This window comes from Diadema antillarum, unplaced genomic scaffold, assembly GCF_040938485.1.
Source record: "Diadema antillarum isolate AM-2024a unplaced genomic scaffold, OU_Dant_1.0 seq00001189_RagTag, whole genome shotgun sequence".
NCBI lineage: Eukaryota > Metazoa > Echinodermata > Echinoidea > Diadematoida > Diadematidae > Diadema > Diadema antillarum.
In genome coordinates, this window is record NW_027271987.1 from 1,249,670 (window position 1) to 1,267,907 (window position 18,238).

General features: G+C 39.4%; 1 protein-coding gene across 1 annotated transcript; it reads left to right on the plus strand.

Annotated features, from left to right (window-relative positions):
* The first annotated feature begins 386 nt into the window (after window positions 1–386).
* Window positions 387–1,571, plus strand: LOC139744560 (uncharacterized). The gene is made up of 2 exons (XM_071654993.1): window positions 387–1,064; window positions 1,131–1,571. The coding sequence occupies exons 1-2, from the start codon at window positions 387–389 to the stop codon at window positions 1,569–1,571; spliced, it is 1,119 nt and encodes a 372-aa protein (XP_071511094.1).
* The last annotated feature ends 16,667 nt before the right edge of the window (window positions 1,572–18,238 follow it).

Below are 18,238 nucleotides of genomic sequence, written 5' to 3' on the forward strand. Positions count from 1 at the left end.
AAGATTATGTGATTGGCGCGTAGTGGCTCGCTGTGGCGCCGAATTAATGTTCGCTCAGCATGTGTGTCGCCAAGTGGAATAAACTGGGTGTCATATGGCGTGTGCCAAATGCCACCTGCCTTGCTTCAAAATGGTGCCCAGTTGATCGCGCCATTACACAGCCATTTAATTCCAAATTTCACCATGTTGGCGCCATTTGCGCCGATGGACGGCTACTTTGCGCCACTTGGTGATTAGCTGCTGCCAAAGGTCGCAAAATTGGTTTAAACTTGCCGCCACTTTGCGCTACTTTCCGACTATATAAATGTTGGTCATCGACTACCTGGTTCAGAACCTCCTCAGCTGCCGTATGAACAAAATCTCTACTAAATATTTACAATTTCGATATGTCCGAGGCTTTTGATAATGTTGGAGTGATGATGCTGCTCCATCAGAAGATCATGAGAGATGCTGAGGTGGCCACTGCCTATCAACTTATGGTGGCCAATCCTGAAGAAGAGCCTCGTAAGAAGAAAAGGAAGCACAAATGGTGGTTTAGACCTATGCTCCACCCACAGCTGAGGGCCAAACGTGGACAGTACCATACCCTCATGAATGAGCTGAGGGAGAATGACAAGAGGAAGTTCAAGAACTACACCAGGTTGTCCCCAGAGATGTTTGATGAGCTGTTGATCAGGTTTACACCCCACCTGCAGAAGAAGGACACCCACTTCAGGAAGGCCATTCCCCCTGGTCTCAAGTTGTGCGTCTTCCTGCGCCATCTCGCCACTAGGGCCACCTATGCCGAGCTGGGTTACAACTTCCGAGTGGGCAAGGAAACCATCCAGAAGTTTGTCCCTGATGTAGCCAGAGAGATAGTGGATGAGTATGCTGCAGAAGTCATCTCCCTCCCCACAACCAATGAAGGCTGGCTTGAGGTTGCAGGTGATTTTGAAGCCAGATGGAATCTTCCTCACTGTCTGGGAGCCTTGGATGGAAAGCACATCCGTATTCAGAAGCCCAAGAACTCAGGCAGCCTTTACTTCAACTACAAGCAGTTCTTCTCGGTTGTCCTGATGGCTCTCGTAGATTGAAAGTACCAATTCCTGTGGATCGATGTGGGTTCGGTTGGCCATCAATCTGATGCCCAGATCTACAACAACAGTGAACTGAAGGAGTGCATTTATGCTGGCACTTTAGGCATCCCAGATCCAGCTCCTCTACCCCTTGATGATGATGACCACCCTATGCCGTACTTTTTCATGGGAGACGATGCCTTCGTCATGAGGATGTACATGATGAAACCCTATGGCCGTCGTAACCTTGACCAACAGCAGAAGATCTTCAACTACAGGCTATCCAGGGCAAGGCGTGTTGTTGAAAACGCCTTTGGTATTCTGGCCTTGCGGTTCCAGTGCTTCCTTGGCCAGATGAGACAGGAACCAGACGCAGTCCACCTGCTCGTTGAAGCTGCCATCATGCTGCACAACCTCATCAGGAAGCGCTATCAACCAGCGCCACCACGCGTAGGTCTTCATCCTCTTCGTCATCTTTGCTGCTTGCAGGGGGCCTCGCCCTGGAGCTCAATTTGAGCTTCTTGGGTTAGGGGTCCTTCTTCTTGGACTGCTCAAGTTTGTCATTCTTCCTCTTGCTACTGCCTTTGTTGCCTTTTGGGGGCATCTTCTTTGAAAATTATGTGAAATCTTGCAGAAATTGTGAAGGAAAATCTGCGTCTACAGAGGTGTTGTCGAGTCGAATACTGAAAGTTGTGTGAGAAAGTCCCGCGATGCAGTCATGCTTTCGTAGGCGGCAAGTGGCGCCGAATGGCGAAAACCAAGTGGTATTTGGCGGAAACCATGTGTTATTTGGCGCGAAATAGTCACCAATTAGGTGCCGTTTGGCTCGCGCCACTGTTGATTTGGAGCGCTTTGGCGCAGACTATCTGCCTCTGTGGCGCCAAGTGACGCCACGTGGCACAAAATCTCATTGGCGCAACTTGGCGTGCGTCATTACATTCCAGTGGATTCCAATAGGCGGATTGTTTGTGACATTTGGTGCCACTTGGTGGACACTTCGCGCTCATTGCTTGATGCAAGTGGCGCAACGAAAATCTCAAACATTTTGAAATTTTCTTGCCGCCAAACTCAATCTTTGCCGCCATTACGGGCCACCACAAGCCAGTTGTGAGGCAGTTTGAGCCACTGCACGCCACTAGGCACCTTATTGGCGACACTAGGGGCCACAGCAAATTGCATTGGCGCGAACTGGCACCAACTGGCGCCGGCCCAGTGGACTCCTAGCATTTAGATTTACTTTTAGAAGTCGAACTCGGAACTTACATCATCTGTAACCGTCAGTGGGGGAAATGCCCCAACCGGCAGTGTTGGTGCCGCCATCTCAACCCAGGTCCCAGGCTATAAAGGCTCAAGATCCCAACACTAGAGGCCTACCGTGCATGACCGGTTTACACAGATTTACAGTCTAGTAGTAGTACCAGTACAGTACAAAATTTTACAAGTGAAGTACTAAAGTTGAAGTAGTCAGTCAGCTCCACTCAGCTCAGCGCAGTGCGTGCAGTGCAGAGCCTGCAGGATGGCCTACAAATTACAATACATATTCTATCGATGTCTACTTCCAAACAAAATATCAAGAAGCAGCAAGCATGGTCACCCGCTGTTTGCATTTGGCGTTTTGTACAGTACCCGTACTTATCTGCCTGCATGCGTGCAATAATTGTACTTGTATCTGCGCGGTGCTGCGCCACTTACGACGGCGGACGAATAATTCTGCTTATCGATAGACATAGTTTTTCGCAATAAACAAACAATGTTTTTCGGGATAAACAAACAATGTTTTTCGGGGATAAATTTATCACAAAAGTTAGTTTATCAATCAAAAAACATTGTTTGTCACCGATAAACAGTGTTTATTGGCGATAAACATAGTTTTTCGGAATTATTGGGCAAATGGCGTGCCATATACGTATTCATGAACTCTGTATGTCTCATGCAGAAATGTGACAGATGAAGGCATTTGTTGTGAGTCAAAGAACAGTAGCCCCAAAGGGGTGGGGCCTAGTATCCCTTCGATCCTTTTTTTTTTAATCGCTTCACTCGAATGACTCCTTGGTCTTTCAATGATTCTTGAAGCTCTTCCTCAGTAATCAACTCTGTGAATGATGCTTTTGCTACTTACCACCTTCAATTGCATTCTCTCAATTTTAACAGAGATTCCCGCAAACTCACTCATCTCTAAGGCTTTTTCACCTGTTTTTTGTCTTTGCATAAGATTTTCAAGAACCGTGTTTCTTTCACTGTGTACATTCCCCTATTTGTCTATGTAACTGCTGCACTAATTTGACTGGGTTAATCTGACAGACATTTTTCCCTTCTAATCCGGCTATGGCTACTGTCATATTTGGTCTTTGCTTTTGACTCGTTTCTGTAGTGAACTGTCTTGAAGTGTCTGTCTCATTGCGGACACTGTCTTTTCTAATTCTTTTTTCTTCCTGACTCTCCACTGTAGATTGAGATCTAGGTCTAATCTTTCTCTTCCTCTTTACTATATACCTCTCCAGCCAGACTTTATCTTCGCTATCTGTTTCATTAGTGTCGCATGGAATCTTTCGTTGATGAAATAATTATTTTGTAACGAAATGACAACATTTTGTAACTAAATGAACATTTTGTCCACGAAAAGATAATATCGTTAACGAAACAGTCATTTTGTCGTCGAAATTTATGATTTTGTAAAGAAATATTCCGTGCGACGCGTGGCGCTCCATGGTTTTTGTCCATGGTTTAAACCATGGTTTCATTTGTACCACCTTCGTGAATTCGATCCTTAATTTTGTGTAATAAACCTCAAAATCCCATGCAACTTGTCCTGATGTAGCTGATAATCATAGATGAAGATCCATGGGAGCATACATCCAACACTGGCAAGATGTCATTCCCGGTTCCCCCCGTGGATTGCACTCGAGTGTATCAACCATGTCACCATATGAACTCCAAAATGCAAATGTCTGCCACTGAGCATTGGCCTCAATGAAATGTTCGTATGAACCATTCAAAGTGATGACTGTTATGATATGGTTGACCAAGTTGTTGTATTCCAGTTTGGGGGAAAGCTTTCTGCCGTATTATACCTGTATGTGGGAAGGGGGCTTGAGCTCTGTCGCATCTTCAACTACAACCAGTAGCTTTGATCTCGTCAGTGGTAGGAGCTCATCTATATCAAGCCAGTCATCCCATTCCAGGTTGAACACTTGAATGGAGCGAATTCTTGACTTTTCCACTAGGAAGGCTTGCGAGATTTTGTTTTGCAGGTCTTGAATAGTAGAATCATCTTCAAGCAATATAGCTTTCTTCAAGCTATTGCATGTCACATGGTAAACCAGCATTATACATGTAGAGAATGAGAGAAAACATGGGCAAGGTAACACTCTGGTTCCAAACATGTCAAGTCAAAAAACACCTTTAGTGTACGTGCACCAATGTGTATATTTTTGGTAAATAAAATCATAGTTTTCTTCTTAGATTACGTGCTGTCATGTTCATTGTCTTGAGCTTTAAAATTTTATGCACCTGATGTTCTTCACTGGATGAATAACTCAACTGTAAATCCACGTTTATCGAGCATACATAGTATTTCACCACCGAGTACTTGAGCAGTGAAGGATTCACATTGTCAATTAAGATCTGAAAGTTAATGCTTAAGTTATGTTAATTTCTTCTGGGGTTTGTTGCAGTACAAGCAATAGGCCACCTTGTCATAGGCTCTTTTTGAGTCCTGATTATGTGTTCTCATCACATAGACACCCCCAGTGTCAGCACTGTGAACACTTTGCACAAGTTGTTCACTTACATTTCCTTGGAGGGTTCAGCTATAGCTGTCGATGTGCGGGCAGAACTGCTTGTGTTATCTTTGTAAAGTTTCTCTTCTTTAGATACAGGTCTGCTTCGAAAGCATGGTCATCATGGACAGTCCCTTTGCTTTCCGTGGAGGGTTCAGCTGCAGCTGTCGATACACAGGCAGAACTGCCGATATTGTCTTTGTGAAGTTTCTCTTCCTTTAATAGATACAGAGGCTTCTTCAGAATCATAGTCATCATGGACAGTCCCTTTGCTTTCCTTGGAGGGTTCAACTGCAGCTGTCGATACACAGGCAGAACTGCCGATATTGTCTTTGTGAAGTTTCTCTTCCTTAGATACAGAGGCTTCTTCAAAATCATAGTCATCATGGGCAGTCCCTTTGCTTTCCTTGAAGGGTTCAACTATAGCTGTCGATGTGCAGGCAGAACTGCCAGTATCATGTAGTTCTTTTTGAAGTTTCTCAATCAGTTGGGCATAATAAGGTGAAGGGAATTTGAAATTTCTGGGAAGTTCATAGTCATACAATATTTCTTCGTTCATCTCCAAGTCCCTCATAGCAAACAGGCACAGTCTTGGCACTCCACTGATTTCGAGAACTCTTACTGCTCTGCAGTTTGCTTTTTTTTTTTGTCCCCGTGATTCACCAGTCTTCCAAAAGATGGCACATCTGGTTCTTTTGTGGCATCAACACTGAATATATATCAGAATAAGAATGGTAAACAATAAAACACAGTGTTAGCTTAAATAATTTAATTTGTGAAAAAAATATTTTCAATTTATATGGGTGAATAGTCAGAAATCAGAAGGGAAATCCAAACAACTCACCCATGATTCCTATTAGTGTTTTTATATTGATACCTATCCCTGAAAATGGAAAATATAGTTTGGCACGCTATCTCTGGGGACTAAGCTACTATATTTCTGCTCTTTTCACAACACTGTCTGAATTTGAGTCAGCTCCGTCACGAAAGGTCTGCACAAATTTTTTTATTTGTTTTTATAATTCAGTTTATACATCACAGTCCTTACATTCCATGTACAGAAAGTAATGTACTTCTATAAAGACGTAATCAAATCACGGTCGATAGTTTTCTGTTTGTTAATCTTTTACGTAGATATAAAACCATGCCACAGCACTAAATTGCGAATTTTACGAAAAAAATGTCTTTCCATTCACTTTCATGAGCACATGCCATTGAGATTGAAAAAAGTTTGATAAATTAATCAAAGGGTGGTATTTTAATCTCAATTTGTGAATTGAAATCTTGTCAGTCTTTTAAGTCTTTACCACATTTTTCAAGATTAGATACCACCGTGACGGAGCTGACACAGCGTGACGGAGATGATGGGGGATTGCAGATCAGTGTGACGGAGATGATGGGGAGTTGCACATCAGTGTGACGGAAATGACGAAGTTGGCAGGTCATGCAACAGGACTTATTTTTCCATTGAAGACTCAATGAGAATATCTATTCTAACTTACATTTACTCCCTTCTCTTTTAAATAATTTTTCTTCTCTCTTTTGGCGTTTGGCTTTTGTAGCATCTGTCCACGTATGATCATTGCTTCGTGTGAATTTATGCAATTATGCAATCATGTACATATATGATCATTGCTTCGTGTGAATTTATGCAATCATGAATTAATTACTCTAAGAATTTTATAGTTTCATTTTGTAATTACTTTCATTTTGCTTAGTTTTAATGAATAAATAAATAAATAGAGTACTTTTCACTTCATGATAAATCAAATTTATTCAAATTCTGCAAATCACTCTGATGTACATGAACAATGTAACTTTTACAATTCCATTGCAAACAAGTTTCTTATCTTGGAAAATGAATACATGTAACTGACAACAAATGCCTCATGATTTTGCATGTATGGGACTGTGGAATCGGCCCATGACATATTTGGCCCCAAGTTTGTGGTTGCTTGCCCTTTGACACTGTGCTAATCGCATTCGGAGTTACATTACTCAGTACGTTATTGTGGGTAGCCTAATTTTTTTTTTCAAATAAATTACAATCAATTTGAAACCAACTTTTAGACAAAGGTTGGGGTATGACATCTTCTTACTCAATGAAAATCCATGTCCTGTCATCTGTTCAAGAATTGTTTTGTGAACCAAATGTGAAATTTCAAAACTCCCTTTTTTTCAAACTTTAACATTTTCATCAAATTTTTTACTCTTTCTTCTGATACCAATTCAAAGCTCATGTGGAATAGGCTTTAAATTATGTTATTAATTGTAATTAATACATTTAAGAAATTTGATTACCCAAACCTGTCCATTAATAAATTTGCCACTCTTCGAAAAGGTAATACATGTACCCAAGTGCCTCAACAAATTGGCAGCATGAACAGCAGTTCATATCATTTAAAATTTTGTTTTCTAAACGTTGCACAGGAATCTGAAAAATCTTTTCTTTTTTTTTCAATCCAATTTTTTATTCAATCCAAACAAGGACATACAATAGAAATACTTGGTATTTTCAAAATCATCTTTTTGTATGTCTTCAATCAAAACATGAACATCAAAAGGTAGTCCAAGTACATTATAAGGCTGAAACCACTGTGCAACAGAGAACTCAACTCCTCATCAAATCTTCTCAAGTTTGAAACATTAGTAACCAGCAAAAACATGGCTAAGGTCTCCGTTTACAGTATTCTAGATATTTCACAACAGGAGCAAGCAGCACCTTCTTGTGAGTGTACTGATGGCCAAACATATCTACACGTTCTTACGATTACTGCTCAAGAATTGTATTGTGAATAAAATGTTTCCAACAGTTAACAGGAACCTCAAAACTTGTTATTTATTTGTCTTCAATCCTGACAGGAACATACAATACAAATATATAAATATATATATTTTTTTTCAAAATACAGTCAAAGCTCATGATAAGACTGAACCAACTGACTGTACAATAGAACTCCTCATCAAATATTCTTAAAATTGGAACATTAATAACCAGCAAAACATGGCTAAGGTCTCGGCTCACAGTATTTCAGATATTTCACAACAGGAGCAAGCAGCACCCTATTGTGTGTGTACTGATGGTCAAACATATCCACATGTTGTTATGACTTTGTTGTACATGTATTCACTCAATGAATACCCATGTCATCTGCTTAAGAATTGTTCTCAACATTAAACAGGAACTTGTAACATTTTTTTTTTTTTGGTATTCAATTCGGACAGGAACACACAATACAAAGACATATTTTCAAAATACGCTCTAATTATAAGACTGAATCCACTGTGCAACAGAACACAACTCCTCTTCTAAAGTTTCTAACCTTAAAACCCAACAGAAACATGATTAAGGTCTCACTTTATTTATAACATTTCAAAGCAGGAGCAAACAGTACCTTATTTCATGTGTTTTAATGGTCAAACATATTTACACATGTTTATATTTACTATGTTATATTGAACTGTTCTTATATCAGAAATGGCCCAAAAATAGAATACAAATTTCTGAGGATTGAGACCAAAAAAAAAAAAAAATACTTTGGTACATGCAATATGTACCTATGAGATATATATGATCCATGTTTTATTTAAGAGTTTCATGCATGTTGTTCAGTAAGTTTATAATGGAACCAAACTCTTCAAATAAAGCTAAATGTTGTCTTAAATCTTTATGCTCATAAAAGTGAGTTCCATAGACACTTACATGGCAGCAGAGTTGAGGACAGTGGTTATGCAACTCACTTTTGTGATTACATAAGATGACAAATGAAAGTGATCTCCTAAAGCCATATAGTATAGGTAAACTGTGAATCTTAAAAACTGGAAGGTGATTTATAATAAAGAACTAACTGTTCAATAATACATACCTATTTTGTGTTTTATGTTGAGATGAAATCAGTACTTCTTTTGAACACTTTATTATTTGATCATTGCTGATGCATAAAGATTTTGATTGTATAATTAGCATTGTGTTTAGGGTACCAGTCTTCATAATCAAATTCAATTCTTCAATTCAATAATTCCATTATCAATTATAAAAATGTATGCATGTTGAATTTATCTATGAATAATTGAGTATTATACATGCATACACAAAATAATCTTGGGTAACATACATCGTCAAGGTACATACATCTGCATGTCTTAGATTGAGTCCAAGAGACATATACATTGTATAAGTATGTCAGATATTAGTGTTAGTTGTAAGTATAGGTGAAAGAGCATGTGTGTGGTGTGTATGTGTATGTGTTTGTGTCTGTCTGTGTGTGTGTGTGTTTGTGTCTGTGTTTGTGTCTGTGTGTGTGCATGTTTTAGTGTAAATCTGTGTCTCTGTGTGTGTGTGTGCGCATGTGTGTGTGTGTATTTTAAGCAGTTGTATACAATGTAACCTTATTTTGAAGTGGTCAGATATAACAAAACCCTCATATAAAGTCCATTTTGCTACTCCCAACTCTCTATATTTGTTTTTTTGGTTTTTTTACCCAGATGGAAGGAACTTCCAATGTCCCAAGGTTCTTGTTAATAACAAGGATCTACTGTGTATAGTAGTCATAACAATTTCTCAATTTTGAGTTCTTGTGCCAACAAGAACTTGAAAATCAATCAGAATATCCCCTTCAATCAAGAACAATCAATGACTGTTTCTTTTTTATATCAGGGTAAAAAAATGGGTTATACAGAGCTTGTTAGAAGAGGGTTTTGTTATAAACATCCAACCTCTTTATAATAAGGTTCCACTTATTACAGAAAACACACAACCTACAAATATAATGAATCTGGCAAAAGGCTGTCAATGGTTCACCTGACTTCAGGTAACCTATAATTCCACACCCATCGCCTCATCAATAGCTGCCCAAATTATAGGGTCCACTTCTTGGTGCCTATTCGTCACTTTTTTGGGTTCTGGTATCCATGTCAAAATGTCGTCATATGAGTACCATATGCAATCTTCGTACCGAGGCCAAAAGAAACGGTTTCTCCCTATTCTTGCCATGGAAATTACTTCAACTTCCTCTTCGTCCACATCTCTTATCCTCCCTGGATAAGGCTTTCCATCATATCTCACAACACAAAAGTCATTGACCTTTGCATTACTGTAATTGAGTGGCTTAAGAATTGAACCCTCAACAGCTATGGGTAAGTCAATTTCTTTTTGGGATGTTTCCATCTTGCTTTTGGTCCGTTTTTTTTTATTTTCTCTTCAGTCTGGCTTCTTTAGTGTTGTAGCATTCGCAGGTGTCGGAACAAAAGCAGGTCAGGTCACGTCGTTTCACGGTTTCTGGGTCATCAGTGAACAGAACCTGTATATTAAATGAATAAAGAAAAAACAACCATATTTTTAATTTTCAGGAATTTTCAGGCCAGCCATAATCGGCCGATGCTTCAGCATTGGAATAATCAGAAATGACATCTCATCTATACACATTAACTCAAAAAATTCTATAGTTGGGACTACAGTATTGTATTATGGCATACCCTTGATCTCAGTGCACTTGGCTTTCATTTAGAAAGCCCCCCAAAAATGTTTCAAATGTTGCAAAATGTTTATAAATGTACAGATCATTGTCACTTCCATAGGTACACATGTACCAAGTTTGAAGTTGCTTGCCCTGGCCCAAACCATTCTTGAGCTATTATGAAAAAGAGCTATTTTCATGTTAAATTAAGGTCAAAGGTCAAGGTCAACGGTTGAGGTCATAGATCACTGTCACCTCCATAGGTATACATATTCCAAGTTTGAAGTTGTTTGCCCAAACTGTTCTTGAGATTTTGCGAGAAAGAGCCATTTTCATGTGTTTTATGACCCATGTGACCTTGAATGACCTTTGACCTTTACCTTTCAGCTCAACCTCAAAACAAAAATGAGCTTGATATCAGGAAAGTCCCCAAGGATACCTATACCATATATGAACTTCTTTGAATAACTCGGAGCCAAGATATAGATCGATGAAAAAGTGGATACCAAATGATGAAAAAGTGGATACCAAGTGATGAAAAAGTGGATACCAAAAAGTGGATACAAAATTGTTGACAGACAGACAGAGGGTCTACCTCAAAACAAAAATGAGCTTGATATCAGGAAGGTCCTCAAGTAATACCAAATATGAACTTGTTTGGTTAACTCAGAACCAAGATATAGATCGATGAAAAAGTGGAAACCAAAAAGTGGATACCAAATTGTTGACAGACAGACAGACAGACGGACAAACATGATGGCGTAAGGTCTTTCCTTCGGACGACCTAAAATTCTACTGTAATACATGCACATGTATATCTACAGCATCCCCACATTACCTGATGGAGCCTCATGGTGCCCTCCACTGGAACAAGTTCAGAAGGGACCTCTTCATGAAACTTTGTTATTTCCTCCTCTGGAATCAATGTGAGTTGTACAGTTGTTTCTGGCTGTAGTTTCTGGAACAGTTCTCTACCAGAAGATACATCTTTTCCCTGTGCAACAAGGGCATCAGCTGTCTGCTTCAATACACCTCCGACACCATCTGGTGCCCCCTTCCCGTGGCCAGCCTCCAGATAGTTCCAAGTCACAGTGATGAAACCTAGGCTCTTTAGTATGATACCCGCAAACCAGAAGTTCACCTTGTTGCGGTATTGTGTAGTTGGACCATCTGAGATGAAATGGACTTTTGTAATGTCCGGATATTTAGTTCTTATGTCTTGAAGTACGGGCTCCAAATGTCCCCAGATGGCTGACGCATCGTGACGGGTACATTCTGACATTGTACAAAATGGGGTGGTCTCCTTGCTTGTATACCACACACCAGTATGAAGTGACGCTTGTTGATGAGATGCACCAAAGTGCACACTTTGAATTTCTTCTGCATATCTGCACAAATAATTTTCACTAAAGTCAACATGGACTACAACTGTTGAGTCATCAAGGTCTTGTTTCAGTTTACGCAGTTCCGAATATTGATGCGTGATGTTCACTCTATGTGCCAGAAATTTAAGTTTCAGTTCACTTTCAAATTTGTCTGCTAAAGCTTCAATGTTTAGTCTCCACTGTTTCTTTCACTGTGACCTTTGTTGTCTTGTTATCCCCATAAGTCTTCTCTTTGGTCACCCATTGTTGGTAGCTTACTTTCTTGCGTCGGGGAAGTTCAGTGTACTCTATTCTTCTCCTTTTGCAGGACTCACATTTCCCATACATACATTCCACTCTCTTTGTGTCACATACTAAGGAACTGATGCAGTCTTCAAAGCTTAATGTAATCACTTCCTCGAATTTCAACTTTTTGTACATCAGCTGTATGTTTGAACAATGTTTAATACACATGCAAGTCTCAGTTTGTGAGGGCTTCACCACCCACCACGGTTTCAACTTGCAGAAAGTGGCATAATGCATGCTGATATGGGGGTTTTCTGACAAGAACTTGTAGTAAAGATTCTTCAAACTGTCATTCCGCAGGCGCTTTTGTTTCTTTATTTTTTTGCGGGTTATCGTGTCCTTTTTCCCTGGCATGAGCCGGCTGTTGTCGTCTCGCTCCATGAACTTCTGCACACGATTTACAGTAGCATAATTTATACTGCTTTTCCTCTTCCTATCTGTGGGACCATTACCTTCCATCCCAATCCGGTGAGGATTGGCACCAAGTAATTTAGATACTTGTGACTTGCATCTGTACTTCTTTGTTACACTGTTTATGACAATTTCCCTCACTCTTCGTTTCTCCTGATACATTTTGCTGGTTATGTACTTCTCCCTTAACTGCCCTGTCGATACATTGTGCAGGAACAAGTTCTTTCTTACTGAATCTGGAACATACAAGTTTTTGAGAAGTTGTTTAGTGTTCGTGCGAGGAGTAGCCCTGTTCTTGTTAAACCGTTGTTTTAATCTGCTATGCCTTTTTTTCCACCTCTCTAGTAATGTGGTCTGCCTTAATCTTTCTTCCTTTTCTTTTTGAAAGTCTCTGTAGACCTTTGCCCTGTCGCTTTTTACCTTTTTGCGTCCGGATATCTTCTGGTAATTTGCAGGGTTTGAAGGAAGTGACAATGAGGGGTTTAAATTAGGGGTGTTTGCTTTGCTAACTTTACAGTCCCTCTGGTTCTTCCTGTACGTTTTGGAACTTTGGCGCCACTGCCGCCTTCTTAACCTCTGGGAGCGCTGAGTCCTTTCACAGATGGGTTTGTAAGCCTCCCGCTTCCTTTTGTGTTCTCTTTCCAGGTACTGCACTCTTCTGGTGGGATCAAGATTGATCTTTTGGCGATATTTTTTGGCTCTCTCAGCTGCCGTGAGAGCCATTCTGAAAGAAACAAATTGATGAAATTTACACTTTTAGTTACACTTTTAATTACTTTGAATTAACTGGTATTAAGGAATGTCTGATGTGAAGTCCTACAACACACCTGTGGATGAACATACTGTGCAGTAGGTTATACCTGGGATTATCATTCAGATTTTGAGGTTTTTACCCATTAAGAATTAATTCATAGTAAGATCATGTAACAATGAGTGGCCTTAAAAGAATAAAAACTTTATGCATTTCTACATTTCTAGGCCTTAGTTCAGGGGTCGGAAGGCTGAAATACTAACATTAAGTTTCCAGTAACAGTGAATGAGCTGCATCTTGTTGATACAAATTCTTAACTTCAAAATTGTTTTACACTGTTGGATTTTGTTTAATATATTATAAATATTAAACAAAGTGATACAAAACAAATCTGTATTAATAATGACACAGGTGAACTCGACCCACCCCCGTCACTACATTGGAAGGTCCCCTAGAAATCTCATCAGGGAAAGTGTAAATTAGCTAAAATTACTGCAGGTTTGATCTGCTAGTTCAATGTGTGTAATTGATTTAATTTAATTCAACATGTTCAATTATTAAAGTACACAGTAATTATGACAGGCCAGACGCAGAATGTTCGGGCTGTGTAAAACCACATATCTGAAGTTATCTCAAAGTGAGGCATGCCGTCAATCCCTCGTTTGAGGCGAGACCCCAACTTCCATGAAGAAAGTGGGGTGCTATACCTCGTTAAAGATTTTTCGTTTGGGAGTTGGGAGTCGAAGTATTTGTCCATTGCAAATAAACTTTCTGCTCAGGCGTGACAAACCTGGAGGCCAAGCCAGGGTTTGATGACTCCAGCAGCTGTCGTATTACGTAAGAGCATGATAAGGATATCTGCCTGTGGCAGACCATTCAAAGTGAACTCAATTTTCTCTATCCTTTCTGAAGTTTTCAATTTTATATTCTATTGAGAAATTCTATGGTCATCCATTTTACGTTTCGAACGAAAAAAATTGACCCGTAAATAACGAAAATACAGGAATAAGAAGGAGAGCATTGCCAGTTTGCCGGTGCTGACAATGTGCTATTTGGCAATGAGTTACAACGGGGAGGTGAGACTACCTCCCTGGTTACAATCAGCCTGCTGACTGGATCATTGAGAAAGAGAGAGAGAGGGAGAGAGAGGGAGAGAGAGAGAGGGGGGGGGGAGAGATGGGGGAGGGAAAAGGGGAGAGACAAAATGGAATGACAATAGTTCCGGTCACTGCAGTACAGGCATGCTCTGTCTGCATACGCTGAATGTCTACACTCACACACGTACACACACACACGCACCATGGAGCTACATAGCCCATGCCAAAACCAAAACAATCTCCTCCTCTCGCGGTGCCCCCCCCCCCCCTGTGGCGCTGTGGCAATGACTGATGCTTAGATTAGGCCAGGGTCAAGAAACAGGTGTTTTATATCTTTGATTTTAAGTCATTGATTGCCAAGATATACACTGGCATTATTTACGGGGGTGTAGCCTCTTCAAACGAGAGATGTGCGTCATGGTTCCCCTTATTTGAAGAACAGTTCCTACAAAGAATATACATTTATATATGAAAAAATGAATTTAAATCTAAAGAATCAGGAACTAATAACTTGCCATAGATCTACTCCACTACATCTTGTTTAGTGACATGCTAAAATTTAGATCTAGATCATGCCATTGACATTCAAATTGATATTTTTGTTCTTGAAGTTTCAGTTGCAATATGCATGCGCTTGTAAATGTCACTTCCATGCCTAATTAATAAATTTTCAATGTTGAGGTTTGCCAGCCTGACCAAGGGTAAACTGACCCTGATTCATTACAGATATAATAGGCACTGAATAAAAAGCGGCTTTACCCAGTACATGCATGTTTATTAATACGCAAATCAAAACTTTCTAAACAAGATGAGAAAAAAAAATGACTAGGGCATGATCTACATGGCAAAAAATTTTTAATACACTGAACCAGATTCACTGGAGTAGACTCCCACTATACATATTACAACTTACTCATTAATATCTATACCGAAATACTATATTAAACCAAACTCTCTGTTGGCGCATAAGTTATAGTTCAGAATACTTTACTTTTTAAAGACTCTCTATAGATCTTTATTTTTCTTCAGTGGAATTTGTATTTGTGTATTTTTCATGTTTTTTTGTGTGTGTGTATTTATATGTGTTTTTATGTAATTCAGGGCGCCTTACTCTACCATTGTAGCTCTACTGTAGACCAAAGTCTAGACCTAGAGGCTAGAGCTAGATAAAGACGCACATGCGGTTGTATGAATTTACACTGCCTTAAAAGATATGTTCTTCGATTGAGGGGAACCTCATTCTGACTTATGAGATTAGTGATTTTACACTGCCCGAACGCTCTGCATTTGGGCTGGCACAGCTGGGTGAGAAGAGGCATTAGAATTTACATAGACAAACTGACAAGCACCAAAAAATAATTCAGTTCACCTCAAGGTATGTCTTCTACTTTTTTCTAGTCAAACTTTTATTCATAAGTCATACCTACAGAATAACAATTAACAATCTATGAAATTTAATAAATATATCTCATCAGCTCCGTCACACAATCGTCATCTCCGTCACACGACGGAGATTGTGGAGTGTGACGGAGCTGACCGTTACGGAGCTGATGCCCAAGCGACTCGTGGGGAGAAAAGCACGGGTTAGCGTATAGCAGCTGCGAAGCGGCTGTGTGTGGTTGCAGTGGGAATTGATCGGTTTCGGAATAAATCAAAGTTAAATACAATAAGCATAATTTAATATGTCAAAATACATGTTCAGAGGTGACGCTGAATAAAGGTACGCACAGACTTTTGAAAGGAATTTGGTATTTTTCACACCTACCTGTAAATATTACAGGAACCTTGAAGAAGACTCCGCTCCGCGAGGACTGCGCGGACCCGCCATGATAGTTTTACTCGAATAACTCGATTATTGATAATCGTAGATGGCGCAATAACATAACGTGACGGAGCTGATGCCAAACATCGGGACAGGAAAGAACCATATTAAAAGTGGCAATTTTCACCCTGCATTCGAGTTTAAAGGTATTAGTTTCATGAGATTATACAATTTACATCATTCACGCATTAAAAAAATGAAAAATTCTTTCCAGCATAAATTAGAAATGCTGTCATGTATTTTAATTTTTTGCATCGGGACGTGGGGTTTTGGGGGGGTCTGGATATAAAACTAATGAAATTCCTTTAAAAAAGAAGATAATTTCACAATTGCACTATATAATTTTATTTAATACATGTTCAAGACTATAAATACAGAAAATTCAAAGTTAAATGCTCAATATCTGATGAATTATATTACACGGAACTATAGGGACACGAAAATACACACTTTCAGAATATTGACCCATAAACTTTCTTCTCCGCAAAAATTGTCCTCAATTTTTTTTTTTTTTTAATGAAAATAAATATCAGTGGTTTGCAAAACCAGAAGTATGTTTTTTCAACAGTTAAACGCTATGTACATAAAGTAATATTAAATGACTAAAATATAAAATTACAAATAATTCACCACAAAAACAACTAAATAAGTTTATACTTTATAATAGGCAGTCATCAAATTGACCAGGGGTTTCATTTATAACTGAGGTACAATGATTACAAATTTCATGAAAAATCCAATGTCTGATGAATTTCAAAATCAAAATCATGCAATCACATCAAACTTGAGTCCAAAATGACCGTAGAATTTTTTTTTCCAAAACAAATTAAGCGCTAACACTAAATTTGTCTGTGGTCATGTCATGAAATAAACTACAAATATCCCTGGATTTTCTTGTAACCAATAAACAAGAACGCATATGAGAGCATAACTTCTATACGATTATAAATTCAAACACATCACTAAATAAGATTTAAATGTTTCAAAGTTGTAATGGCAAACTTGACTAAAATGTACTCTACCAGACATCAAAATTATTTCATTAACTGAAATGGATAATTTAAACAAGAGTTTACAAACAAATTACAATCAATTCTGCGATAACACCATTTTGATAAATCAACTGCTTAAAAGTAACGGTCATTGCAATATAATTGGCGGCAACTGAATTACACATGTAAATACACAAATCACATCCAAAATTCAATTTTCGTGAATAATTAAAAGTATGGTTTGAACCCAATCCAACTGATCTCCACAGTTATATAAAAAGCATAATGATATAACTTTAAGGGGAGCGTAAGAAATGTATCGTTCTCATGATAGACCTGTTCATTCAAGATAGAGACCTTTGCTCCAACATCAATGAGAAGAGGTAGTACATTTCCCCCAATCTCAACATCAGAGCGCTTAAAGTTCCCTGAGTTTGCATTGTTATTGATTGTGTAGACACTTTCAGGATAGGCAGGTTCATGACTTTCAACATGTTTCACTGGTTTTTGCTTGTTCACTGACTTGCATACTTTCGCGAAGTGATTAAATTTCCCACATGCTCCGCATTTTTTCCCTTTAGCAGGACAGTCAGCCTTAGGGTGATGTGATCTACCACAGTTCCAACAATTACCTTTATTGTATGTGGGGGTCTGTCCTTTTGTCTGTACACCCTGTACTGGCTGCACTTTGCTAGATTTGCTTTGTATTTGCCTCCGAGTAGCATTCAAACATTTTGCATCACTGATTGCAGTTTCGATCCGAGTCGCCAGTTTCACCGCTTTGTCCAATGTTAAGGAGTCATCCTCCATAAGCAACCTCTCCCTGACCCGAGGGATTGAAGTTTTTTCGATCAGTTGATCCCTGACCATTTCATCTGTTAATTTGTCAAACTTGCAGTCCACTACAAGGCTTTTCAGAGCCGCTACGTACTGGGCTATGGGCTCCCCAGGTCCTTGGACACGTTGCCTGAATTTATACCGTTCAATAATGGTGCTTGTCTCGGGCCCGAAATGACTATCAAGTGCTTTTAGGGTCTCACTGTAACTAGTACATGTACCTGCAGGGTCAAGCTGCGCGAAAATCCGCTGCCCTTCTGTCCCCAGGCAATGGACGAGTATTGCCCGGCGCCGCTCATCGCTGACGGCTGTACCATCTAAGGCGCAGGCGATCAGGTAAGTTTTAAAACTGGAAACCCACCTTTGCC

What these genes read in the sequence shown, in the direction of transcription:
- LOC139744560 (XM_071654993.1), top strand. Translation starts at nt 387, where the DNA reads ATGTCCGAGGCTTTTGATAATGTTGGAGTGATGATGCTGCTCCATCAG. An exon ending in CGGTTGTCCTGATGGCTCTC is followed by an intron (nt 1,065 to 1,130) that starts GTAGATTGAAAG and finishes TCTGATGCCCAG; the next exon opens with ATCTACAACAACAGTGAACT.